Source organism: Drosophila kikkawai, chromosome 3L (assembly GCF_030179895.1).
Source record: "Drosophila kikkawai strain 14028-0561.14 chromosome 3L, DkikHiC1v2, whole genome shotgun sequence".
Classification (NCBI taxonomy): domain Eukaryota; kingdom Metazoa; phylum Arthropoda; class Insecta; order Diptera; family Drosophilidae; genus Drosophila; species Drosophila kikkawai.
In genome coordinates this window covers 34,451,098-34,464,451 of record NC_091730.1, presented here as the reverse complement: position 1 = coordinate 34,464,451, position 13,354 = coordinate 34,451,098, and the positions used below count along the sequence as shown (strand labels likewise).

The following is a 13,354-nucleotide window of genomic DNA, read 5'->3' as shown; positions in this document are numbered from 1 at the left end:
CTAAAATTTGAATTCAAAATTAGTTGAGAATCAAAAAGAAGTGATGACTTTTAAACAAACCTGTCTGTTTGTGGGGAAAACAACGAATTTGCCACCCTTTAGTTTATAATAAAAAGACGCACGATAGGTATTTTAATATAAGCCGTTTTAATGTGTTTGTTTTATCGGAGCTGCAGACTGAGTATAAAAAGCTTGGCTTCAGAATATATACATGCTTTTGGGATGATAAATGTAGTTTGGCTGATAGATAACGCGACAGCTTTAGCGAGATAAGAAAAGAGCAGAAAAGAGAAAACATAAGAGCGCTGCAGGTGCAGCGGTACACCTATGCGCGCGTGACTAGGCGCTGGCGATCTGCTCCGAACATACTCCCCCCGTTGGAAGAGGTACGGTTCCAACTATCTCGGAATCGATGGGCAGAGCGGCTAGGTTGGCGACGGCTCTCTTGATTAGACCCGTAGCTGTACGGACCATAGCTACTCTGATGACGCCGTCTCCGCCGGATGTGACTTCCTCGATGCAGGTCTCCTCGCTCAGCAGGTTCCTCGATAACCCTCCAGAGACTATCCAACCAAGTTTGGTGTTCTGAAGAGTTGGCAAAGTCCTGCCCAAATGAATTTTTCCTGTGGAAATTATTTGGAAAAACAAATCAGCGCCAAGCAAAAGGTCAATTCGTTGCGATTGATTAAAATAAGGATCAGCGAGCGAAATGTTCTGCGGAATTCTCCATGATGTTGCATCTATATTGAAATGGGGCTGGTAATCCGTGATACTGTGAGTCACAACAGCTGCGAATGACACACGATAGCTGGCATCCCGTGATTGCGCAACAATATCGACTGTCCTATCTGAAATTATGGAAGATTCTCCTATCCCAGCAATCGAGATTTGCGATTTGCTATGACTCAAATTTAGTTGACTAGCTAAGCGAGAGGTTATGAAGCTTAGCTGCGAGGCAGAATCTAAAATTGCTCGGCAAGGCATAAATGCTCCACTTCTATTTCTCACGTATATAATAGCAGTCGGAAGCAACACGTAGTCATTCGGCATAATATTTGAGGCTTTGCGTGGAGGGCTTGATAAGTGATGATCAGGATGAGATGATGCTTGCGAACATGATACTAATGCTGATGATGAAGTGGATGGCAATAGCTGAGAGCTCGAGGATGGATCGCATGATGGAGATGAAAATGAGATGGATGGTGCGGATGGGTCATGGTTCATGTGTAATAATGAATGGTGCTTCATGCGACAATATCTGCAATGAGTCGACTTGCATTGCTGCAAACTATGGCCCTTGCGCAAACAATTTAAGCAAAGGTGCAAACTTCTTTGCTTCTCTATACCGAAGATTCGGACTCAAATTCAAAAATTGAGGGCATTTTGGCAAATAATGATCCCTTGCATCGCAACACATCTGATGACTTGAGGTAGTGGCAGAAGCAATAAGTGCACTTGGATATTATGTGCGCAAGTTTGTTCCCACCTGCTGGCCTGGTGTTTGAGTTACCCAGGATTGATCCAAGTTTTCCATCATCCTGCACCTCTTCTCCAGAAATGACTCCATAGCATCCCAGGTAGGCAGCTCTGTGATCGATAAATCCTCTTCCCATTTTTCACGCGTCCCATGATCCAGCTTTCGAGTGACGATGTGTATTAGAAGCCCATCCAAAATCTGTTGCGTAGTGGCCAGGGTTCGAATTGCTCGCAAACGTGAATTCATGCAATCACTGAGCTCCCGAAGACCCTTTGACGATCCCTTCTCGACACCCTTTGAACCAAATATTGCCTGTACGTGTGCCTGAAAATGTAAGACTTTATTATCGAATCGATTTATCAGCAAATTCATAGCCTTATGATAGTTTGCATGTGAGGGTTCGACCGAGCGTATGGTCTCCAAAGCCACGCCGCCTAAACTCGACCGCAAGTATTGTAACTTTTCAATATCCGTTAGCTCATCATCATTCCCGATGACCGTAGTGAACGTCGCTAGAAAATCCGGCCACTCAGCATAGGATCCATGAAAACGAGCGATTTCCAGATTCGGCAGACGAGGCTTCCTAGGTCTAAAAGAAAGATCCGGGTGGTTAGGCATTTCAATGGATGTTGAATTGGCAGCGATTGAAGCCGGCAGTTGCGACTTGCGATGAGCAGCTAAGCCTCGGCTTAGTTTCGCCTTTACATCCATGAAAACTCCGGAAAATTGCATCCGATGGTCGCTCGAGATCTCCGTAAAATCCAGTCGCTTCAACGATGTCTGCGCAGCATCAAATGCCTCGTTTAAGGAGTTGATCCAATCCATTCGCGCGAGTAAATCAGCTTCATCGAACTGATTGACCGAATCAGCATTTAAATAAAATTTAATCGAGTTTATTTGCCGCAAAATAGATTGGGTTTTGGCTCGGTAGAAGTCCACGTCACTTGGGGATTCATTTTGCGCCCGAACCGAATTTTCCGTATCAGACATTATTTTATTCGATCACGAGAAAAAAAAATAAAATAAATTAAAATGTCTGACCGCGTCAGAGGCACGAAACACCCTATGTTTTCTACCGCGAGGTTAGAGAGGTTACAAGCGTCGCCGAAATGCAACGGAACCTTAAACTTGTTGTTGTTGTTTTTGCCGTTAAGATGCCTGCTTAGCAACAGCGAATATATGCGAACGAATGTATGTATGTATGGCGGTGGCTATATGTACATATATATATATGCACTATGCGCTAATAAAAAACGATTCAATTCGATTCACTTTTATGCCAGATTATTTGCACAACACAGTTTTGATTTTTCACAGCGCGAAATGTACAAAAAATCAAACGGCCGGCTGCGCACTGTTTGTAGGTATGTTTGTGTGTTTGTGACCGAATGCCCGCAAACGACAGCAAACAAGCGTTTTGTTTAAACGATATTAAACAATTACGAAACCGAAATGCAGACTCCGATAAAGATCACGTCGGGGTCACCAAATGTTTGTGGGGAAAACAACGAATTTGCCACTCTTTAGTTTATAATAAAAAGACGGACGATAGGTATTTTAATATAAGCCGTTTTAATGTGTTTGTTTTATCCGAGCTGCAGACTGAGTATAAAAAGCTTGGCTTCAGAATATATACATGCTTTTGGGATGACAAATGTAGTTTGGCTGATAGATAACGCGACAGCTTTAGCGAGATAAGAAAAGAGCTGAAAAGAGAAAACATAAGAGCGCTGCAGGTGCAGCGGTACACCTATGCGCGCGTGACTAGGCGCTGGCGATCTGCTCCGAACACTGTCGTTGGATTGACAAATTTTTTTGACTTGAAATCTGTGGAGAGCGATCTGATAAACAATATTTTTTATTTTGTTATCCGGTGTAAAAATAAATAATGATGACGGCTTTCCCACACGGGAAAAGGCTTCGTATGGCTGGCCATGTGAAAAATATGGATATTCTAGATTTATCCCGCAGACTTCCAACGATTGGCCTTGCGATTTATTGATGGTCATCGCAAATGCCAATCGAACTGGGAACTGAATCGTCTTGAATTGGAATGGAAGATCTGTTGGAATAATAGGAATTCGTGGGATAAGAACTTCCTCTCCTTTAAATTTGCCCTTGCATATGGCGCGGACTTCCGACTTAAGTAGCTGGGAGATTGGTCAAACAACCGATGTTGGCCGCGTGTCCTTCAGTAGCGATAGCGTCACGGAAGTGAATGTACTCGTCTGACCGAACTTCGACTGATTAAAACGAATGAAATTGAGACGTTCCGTTTTTACATTGACGTACATGTCGACACAGTACTGTTGAAACAAACGGTGGTATCTTAACAGATGATTGTCAACATCTAGTCGAATCATCAATCGATACGCATCAAAATTTATAGAGTTGACCTTCTTATTCGTTTCTTCTCCTAGAATTTGAATTCAAACTTAGTTGTAGAATCAAAAAGAAGTGATGACTTGTAAACAAACCTGTCGTTGGATTGACCATCTTTATGTTGAAGTGATACCCATCTTCTCCACGACAGAACATTAACGGATATTGAAGAGCATCATGTGACCGATGAGTCTCATAAACTCGCTGCACTTGGCCATTATCCCGACGGTTAAAAACAATATCGCGTTATTCCACATTCTCGCCAACAATCACCACTGCGTGTTCATTGATAGTGGGAGCGTTAAATTGTCTTGCATGGCTACCAGTGGGTCTTTTGTCAGCGCTGATAATGATTTTGTGTTCGTCATAATGCATTATATCCAATGCGGTTTTAAACAATCTGACCAATTCATTATGCTCATAGAGAAGATTTTGCAATTGTTCGATAATTTCACGTTAAGTTTCAGTAAAAATTGCACAGCGGTGATTTAGTTCAACTGCCGAATCACCAATGAAATAGATCTGAAGGAATTTAAGATCTTTGTTTTGTGGTGATAACAAAGCGCCCGCTCGGTGGTGAATTTGCCCATGAATCTGAATGTTGGAATGCAATTTCGAAAAAATGTGAGTTGTTAATTTTGATAATAAAGAGACGCCATTACCTTATAACTTGGATTGTAGCCTGATTGATGAAAAACCTCGACTCCAAATGACGTATATTATATTTTTGTGCAAGCTTTAGGAAACTGTTTGATTGGGCTGAATTTCTATACAGTAGCGAATACAATGGCCCTGGTGGATGAGCCAAAACGGGCAATTTAATTTTGCCACCTGCACAGCATAAGCCGGGGGTTTCCAACCGAAACTTCAGTGCATTGCAATCCTAGACAATGAACCAATAACAACGCAGGTAAGATCCTTGTAGGATGTTTCTGGATTGTATGCGAATGCAGCGCGATTCAAGTTTTCATTTGCGGCTCGTCTTTCTCTATTATTATGTCAGGCTTGAGGTGATCTTTGTGGAGCGAGAAGCTGTGCAATTTGGGCACGTATCGATGCATTAATTTCTGTACGTTCCTCTTGCGTCCGACTATTACGGGAATTCTGAATACTTATTGCATTGCGTGAACGCCGTCCAAGTCTTGATCGTCTAACAGCAGGCATTACTTCCAATTGGTAATGCTTCGTTAGCTCGATTTTTTTGTTTAAATACTTTTTTTCCCGAGTTCATTGATACACAATTTCAACGCAGCTATGATCTTTGTAGGGTGTTTCAGAATTTTACATACTGTTGAGAGATGTGTCCATCTGTTGAGCCGCTAGCGACTTTTCCGGAAGGACTTCCCAAAATTTTCTTACCTTTTTCTGACAATTACAAACAACTTAAAAAAATTTGAGCCAAATCGGCCCAGCCGTTCTCTTGTGATGCCATTAGTAACATTTTTTGTCTCCATTTTTATATATATAGATATCACCAAAATAGAACCATTAGTTTATTTGGAGACCAAAGAATTAATTGACAATCATGTAAAATATTACCCAACATTCCAAATAATATGCCTAACCACATTTGTAATTACAATAAACGGTCTAATCCTGTATTAAGTTTATAAATTTAGGAATATTCCTAAGAAATTAATTGTAAAATATACTAAACCTAAAGATACACCGGACCCGGCGAACTTTATCTCGCCCCAACTTCGACTGATTAAAACAAATTAAATTGAGACGTTACGTTTCTACTTTGACGTACATGTCGAAACACTACTATTGAAACTGTGATCTTTTCTTGAATACTCGTGCAGTGATGTCAGGTCGATCGCTGGATGTTTGTCCTGAAAGCAACAAATTGGTAATTTCGGGCCATTTCGGATTGCATGTGAAGGTGATGAATAAATCCGGGCGTCCGTAATTCCGGACATACGTCATCGCAACTTGAGCATACTCATGCATATGGCGCGGGCTTCCAACATAAGTAGCTGGGAGAATGGTCAAAAAAGCGATGTTGGCCGCGTGTCCTTCAGTAGCGATGGCGTCACGCAAGTAGACGTCTGAGCGCAACTTCGACTGATTAAAACGAATGAAATTGAGACGTTCCGTTTCTACTTTGACGTACATGTCGACACAGTACTGTTGAAACAAACGGCGGTATCTTAACAGATGATTGTCGACATCAAGTCGAATCTTCAATCGATACGCATAAAAATTCATACAGCTAACCTTCTTATTTGTTTCTTCTCCTAAAATTTGAATTCAAACTCAGTTGTAGAATTAAAAAGACGTGATGACTTTTAAACAAACCTGTCGTTGGATTGACCATCTTTATGTTGAAGTGATACCCATCTTCTCCACGACAGAACATTAACGGGTATTGAAGAGCATCATAAGACCGATGAGTCTCATAAACTCGCTGCAATTGGCCATTATCCCGACGCTTAAGAACAATATCGCGTGATTCAACATTCTCGCCAACAATCACCACTGCGACTTCATTGATAGTGGGAGCATTAAATTGTCTTGCATGGCTACCAGTGGGTCTTTTGTCAGCGCTGATAATGATTTTATGTTCGTCATAATGCATTATATCCAATGCGGTTTTAAACAATCTGACCAATTCATTATGCTCATGGAGAAGGTTTTGCAATTGTTGAATAATTTCACGTTTAGTTGCAGTAAAAATTGCACAGCGGTGATTTAGTTCAACTTCCGAATCACCAATGAAATAGCTCTGAAGGAATTTATGATCTTTGTTTTGTGGTGGTAACAAAGCGCCCGCTCGGTGGTGAATTTGCCCATGAATCTGAATGTTGGGATGCAATTTTGAAAAAATGTGATAATAAAGAGACGCCATTACCTTATAACTTGGAATGTAGCCTGATTGTTGAACAACCTCGGCTCCAAAAGACGTCATTTGAAAGCATCCGTTATATTTTTGTGCAAGCTTCAGGAAACTGTTTGATTGGGCTGAGTTTCCATATAGTAGCGAGTACAAAGGCTCTGGTGGATGAGCCAAAACGGGCAATTTAATTTTGCCACCTGCACAGCATAAGCCGGGGGTTTCCAACCGAAACTTCAATGCATTACAATGCTGACATACAACAGATAATGAACCAATAACAACGCACGTAAGATCCTTGTAGGATGTTTCAGGATTGTATGCGAATGCAGCGCGATTCAAGTTTTCATTTGCGGCTCGTCTTCCTCTATTATTTTGTCGGGCTTGAGGTGGTCTTTGTGCAGCGCGAAGCTGTGCCATTTGGGCACGTATCGATGCATTTATTTCTGTACGTTCCTCTTGCGTCCGACTATTACGGAAATTCTGATTATTTACTGCACTGCGTGAACGCCGCCCAAGATTTGATCGTCTAACAGCAGGCATTACTTCCAATTGTTTAAGCTCACTTTGGTAATGCTTCGTAAGCTCGATTTTTTTGTTTAAATATTTTTTTACCGAGTTCATTGATACACAATTTCAACGCAGCTATGATCTTTGTAGGGTGTTTCAGAATTTTACATACAACAGTGTGTCCATCTGTTGAGCCGCTAGCGACCTTTCCGGAAGGACTTCCCAAAATTTTCTTATGCTATAACCTTCTTCTGGCAATTACAAAAAACTGAAAAAAAATTGAGCCAAATCGGCCCAGCCGTTCTCTTGTGATTTGATCGCTAACATTTTTTGTCTCCATTTTTATATATATAGATTATATTATATAATCAGGCCTTTTCTAGTTTCCACTCGGAAGCAAATTTGATAACATTTGCGGATTTCCCTTTAACATAAGCGAATTTCCCTTGTTAGTTTAGGGACCTTTTGTAATATTTCCCCGTGGTGTGAGATGAAATTGTTTCATAATTAAACAGATGCTTCTTGCAAACTAATAACTACAAAAAGAGCATTTTTATGGCTTGGAACGTATGCCGAAAATCAATAGATCTTTGCAACAAATTCATGCTTAAGGCTATCTGCTGTGTGTGTAGATGGCGCATCTGATATAGAATTACAAGGCTCTGGATGGTTAACTGCCAGACTTGGATGTACAATTCGGAATACGTTAATGACAATCACGACACGAAAAGCCACAGAAACTAAACATCATATGCTCGCTTTGGAGACATCGACATAACAGAAACTGTGACAAAGAGTTCCCATACTACGAATTCCGTCGATGTAAGGACTCTAAATGTCAATGAGCTGCTACAAAGGAAAATTGAATTGTTCCCGAAGGACACATTCAGGCTACCACACAGTCTTTCAACTATTGAGCATCATCATATCGCCATTTATGTTGGACTAATATTCGTAATGATTATTAGCATCATTCATTTCGTTAAAAAATGGCAAGTAACTCAACAAAATCAACGAGACCATACCACGTCTGCAACTATGGCTACTCTCGCAACTCAACCGTTTACAGTCAACATTGATTATTCTTGAACATCCGTTCAACGGGCGGGAGAGTGTACAATTTTCGTCAAGGAGAGAATTGCTCGCAGCTGCCACCATCAATTTATTGATAAGATTGCAATTGATCTACCTAAACAAACTCGGGAAACTCGCGACACCCGGGTCACTCAGGACCGGGCCATAAACAGAATCCCACGATCGGTCACGCACTTCACACCAGTTGCATGCAGACATCGCAGGTATTAGTTATCTAAGTAGTTCACATGGCTGTATCCAGCTGTTTATGTTTTTATAGGATAAGCCCATGTAACGCAAAAGTAGACCTAAGTAAATATCCTTTGCCCCAAAAACATGTATATAAACCCCATGCAATATCCAATAAAATCAGAACGAAAATAACTCTTTGCGTCTTCACTTCTCCGCAGCCCAATTGGTATAGTACTTATTTTTTTTTTTTTTTTCGCGCGGGGTCCCGCTTCCACCTCCCGCCCAACCGACCGAGGGGCGCGCCGCACGGCACGAATCGCGAACTAGATAGACGCGGTGAATGAAGGAAGAAAAGAACGAGGAAACGTTACGAGGGTACAAAAATAAAATTTAATAAGAAAAAAAATATAATACAATTAAAATAAATATATAAGTAAAAACGCATGCAAAATAAATATAAAACAAGAAAGGAAGCTAACTTCGGCACGTCGAAGTTTGTATACCCTTGCAGATTGGTTTCGATGTTTATATTATAGATTTAAATGCTGAAAAGACTCACAAAACAGTGTTTCATTACATTTTACCAATACTTATTATGATTACAGTTTGACAGTTTCAGTTTTACATTCCCAGCTTTACATATTTTATACATTTACCGATCGCTTCTATGGCAGCTATATGATATAATTGTCCGATTTTTATAACATTTATACCAAAATTCTAGAATAATAAAAAAAGCTTATATCTTAGAGTAGATAAACATACGTTGAAAAACAACGAAGCTATAAAATTTTTCCTATTAATGTCCCGATCGTTCCTATGGCAGCTATATCATATAGTCGTCCGATTTTCATAAAATTTTTACCAAAATTTAGAAATAATATATAATGGCCAAATGGTGCAAAAATATTGAAAAACAGCAAAGTTATAATTTTTTTTCTAAAAATATATCGAACATTTGTATGGCAGCTATATGATATAGTCGTCTGATCCGGCCCGTTCCGACATATATAGCAGTGAGAGCATAGACTATATGCAAAGTTTCATTCAGATAGCTTTAAAACTGAGGGACTAGTTTGCGTAGAAACAGACAGACAGACAGACAGACAGACAGACGGACAGACGGACAGACGGACAGACGGACAGACAGACAGACAGACAGACGGACAGACGGACATGGCTAGATCGACTCGGCTGTTGATGCTGATCAAGAATATATATACTTTATAGGGTCGGAAACGTCTCCTTCACTGCGTTGCAAACTTCTGACTGAAATTATAATACCCTGCAAGGGTATAAAAATATAATATGATGTAACTAACTAATAACTACGTTAAATAAATAAAAACGCCTGCAAAATAAATATTAAAAAAATAATATTGTAACGAATTTCGGCCGGGCGCAGGAGGTGCCGGCCGAGATCGCTACGGAAAGCCGAGCGGAACTTTTATTTAAAGGTGCGGCTGCCAAGAACTCAGCTGTGCCAATTGCCCCGTCAAAGCCACCCAGTGATCACACGAGGATTTTGGGATTATTTTCTTGACTTTATTTTGCACCCAATCGGCGTGTTGTTTTTTTCAGGAAGTCGGGCGAAGAACAAGAAAAGAATCAGAGAGACCAGGCATCCTGGCTGTCAGGTTCTCGGGATTGCGCAGCTTAGCTCGTTTTGAGTTCTGTGCTTTATTGCGCAGCTGCCCGCGCTGCCAACTGGCTTGAGGATCGAAAGCTCTATTTGGGCGGCTTTCGTTACAATATAATGTAACTAAAAATTAACTACGATAAATAAATAAGAACACATGCAAAATTAGACTAAGGTGATACATTACGAGCTAACTCAACAAGTATTAAAGTTTTTAGTACGGAAGGGCTATCACTACGAATAATTATGCCCCAAAAGAAAGGGGCTCTCAACATCACCGTTTATTAGTTTATGAAGGAATACGACACCAAGCATCGTTCTACGGTTAGCTAGGGAGGGTAAGTTAATTAATAGGAGTCTACTTGAATAGGACGGTAGCCTCTCATCAGCATCCCAAGGTAGGCCACGGAGGGCGAAAAGTAAAAAGTTATTTTGTACAGATTCAATACGTTTAATATGGATTCTGAATTGAGGACTCCAGACGCATGAACCATACTCCAATATAGGGCGAACTAACGAAGTAAAAAGGGCCTTCGTTATATAAGGGGAATCGAATTCCTTCGACCACCTCTTAATAAAACCGAGCATTCCCTTGGCTTTATTAACCATGCACGAAATATGTTCAGAGAACGAAAGTTTAGGGTCTAAGCGAACGCCTAAACCATCAACAAGAGATATTCTTTCAAGAGCGCAATCATTTAGCATATAAGTGGCAAACTGGGGAGTGACACGTGAAAATGTCATCAGCTTGCATTTAGAGCTATTGAGATGTAATAAATTAGCACGACACCATGCTTGAAAGTTATTAAGATCCGATTGCAGGTCTGTCTGGCAAGAGCTGTCCTTATACTGCAAGCATAGCTTAACGTCATCAGCGTACATAAGTACTCTAGAATTCGTTAGAACCAGCGGGAGGTCATTGATAAACAATGTAAATAGCAGCGGGCCGAGGTGGCTACCCTGTGGGACGCCAGAAGTGACTCTGAGGAATTTGGATAGAGCATTTTTAAACAGAACCTTTTGAGTTCTGTCACTCAAATAGCTCAAAATCCATTTAAGAAGATCGACAGGAAACCCGATTAAGTCAAGCTTCCTTACAAGAAGATGATTAACCGAGTCAAAAGCTTTACTGAAGTCTGTGTAAATCACGTCGGTTTGAAAGTTACGTTGGAAACCTCTAATAACGAAAGAGGTGAGTTCCAGGAGATTTGTAGTCGTCGATCTTCGCCTCATAAAACCATGCTGACATGGTGAAATTACGGAGCTGCATAAATGCTGCAAGTGGGGAGTAATTACAGTCTCGAAAAGTTTTGGACAACGAGTTAAATAACTTTTATAACACTGCGCGTTAAGCACGGAGAAATCCGACCGAGCACAAAGATATCTTGAATGAAAAGTGAGAGATCCGGTGCGTTTACAGCGATTATAATGCCTAGACTTAACGCTTTTTAGGCGTGTCAGCTCTTTGGTGAACCAAGGTGGTTTACCAGAAACCGACGGATAGGCTAACGGAACACACGATGCAAAGAATGCATTCATGGCACTGTAAAAAATATCCACGGCGGACGCCATGTCAGTGCATCTGTAAAGTTCAGACCAATTAAATTCAGAAATTAAGATATCTAGCCTTTGAAAATTTGCTTTACGAAAGCAGCGAACTTTAGTCGCTGAGCAACTCAGATCAGGTTTGGTCTTTACGACAGTCCCCAAATCGATGGTCACTTCGAAAGTAGGATGGTAAGGGTCTTCGGGAAGCGTCAATGGATCGACTCTTGTTAAGTTTACACCTACAGGATCAGAGACGAAACACAGATCTGGTAGGCGATTTAAAGAATTTACGACATGGTTAACTTGGGACAACGAAATGTCAAGCAAACCATCTATGAGGTCATGCTGTGCCGCAGTTTGGAGGACATTAGACGTACCATCTGATGACCAACGAGCTCCAGGTATATTGAAGTCTCCTAGAGCGACTATTGCGGCGACTATTGCCACAGGTACTGAACCTGAGGCAAGCAATAAAAACTATTTCAGCATTAGGATTTTATTTGAATCCGCACAATAACAAATAATCTCTATATCTTAAAAATTATCAAAGTATGTTGAAAAACAGCCAAGTTATATTTCTATGGCAACTATATGATATAGTTGTCCGATCCGGCCCGTTTCGACATATATAGCAGTGAGAGTATTTATAAGACCATGTAAAAAGTTTTATTCAGATAGCTTTAAAACTGAGGGACTAGTTTGTGTAAACACGGACAGGTGCACAGTGGCCATAATGAGCATTCTAGCCGAATTAAAAAAAAAAAAATTGGTAAATAATTCTTGTCATCATTCTTTAATGAACACACTATCTGGACAAAATATAAAGCAGTCATTGGAAACACAAAGGAATCCAATTGTTCCTTTCATTCCTGAAGAAGCACTTGCATTCTATATTGATGTAGGCCATACAAAGGATACATACAAGCTAACCAGTTTAGGCAAGGCTTTGAAGAGCAGAATCTATTAAATGATAACGATACTATTTTGACTGCTATATATAAATGGGGATGCGATGGCAGCAGTGGTCACTCGACTTATCGTCAAAAGTTCAATGATAGTGAAATGAGTATGGTCTATCAGTACCTATTTGCAGTCTGTCTTGTTCCTTTGCAAGTGCATCTTGGAGCTAAAATTTTGTGAACAAACGAAACACTTTCATCAACTCGATATTGTCGGCCCACTATGGTTTTTTTCGCGTTTTTTTTTTGGCATAAAGTCAATTTTTTTATTTTTATGTATCTTAACATTTTTTTTATTTTTAATTTTTAAACACCCTAGACAGATAAAAAATATGTAACTTTAATATATGGAGCAACACTGTTCTGCTGGCCAGCTGTTAAAGTCAGCTGATTATATAGCAGTTGTTTTGTATGAAATTGGCACGAAAAATTGTGCAACTTTGATAGTTTGTTGTGGCAAAAGCTTACGAAGAAGTTAAATGAATAAATATGGAAAACGATTGTCCAGGTATTTAAAACTAAAGTTTACCAATGTTTCTGTCGTTGTTATGTGTTTTTGTCCAATTGTACCGTCTTTTGTTTACGTGTATTTTTAGGAATGTGTGAGTCGCTGTTGATTTGTCAGGAATAAGGCGAATAGATAGCACGGCTTACGGTGAATAAAGAGACTAACTCGTGATCTTAATTGTACTTTAATGATGAACAACTCGATTATAGAATATTAATGGATACAGATA

At 40.2% G+C, this 13,354-nt stretch overlaps 1 protein-coding gene across 1 annotated transcript; it reads right to left on the bottom strand.

Moving 5' to 3' along the window:
* Nucleotides 1–339: 339 nt before the first annotated feature.
* LOC138928463 (uncharacterized) lies at nt 340–2,467 on the bottom strand. Its single transcript, XM_070285540.1, has 3 exons — nt 1,883–2,467; nt 1,511–1,801; nt 340–585 (listed from the first exon to the last, which is right to left on the bottom strand). The coding sequence occupies exons 1-3, from the start codon at nt 2,465–2,467 to the stop codon at nt 340–342; spliced, it is 1,122 nt and encodes a 373-aa protein (XP_070141641.1).
* Between the last annotated feature and the right edge of the window lie 10,887 nt (nt 2,468–13,354).

Coding starts and splice junctions, on each gene's coding strand:
- LOC138928463 (XM_070285540.1), bottom strand. CDS start 2,467: ATGTCTGATACGGAAAATTCGGTTCGGGCGCAAAATGAATCCCCAAGT. Junction 1,802..1,882: donor CTTTGGAGACCATACGCTCG/GTCGAACCCTCA, acceptor TTACATTTTCAG/GCACACGTACAGGCAATATT. Junction 586..1,510: donor AAAACTTGGATCAATCCTGG/GTAACTCAAACA, acceptor CCAACTCTTCAG/AACACCAAACTTGGTTGGAT.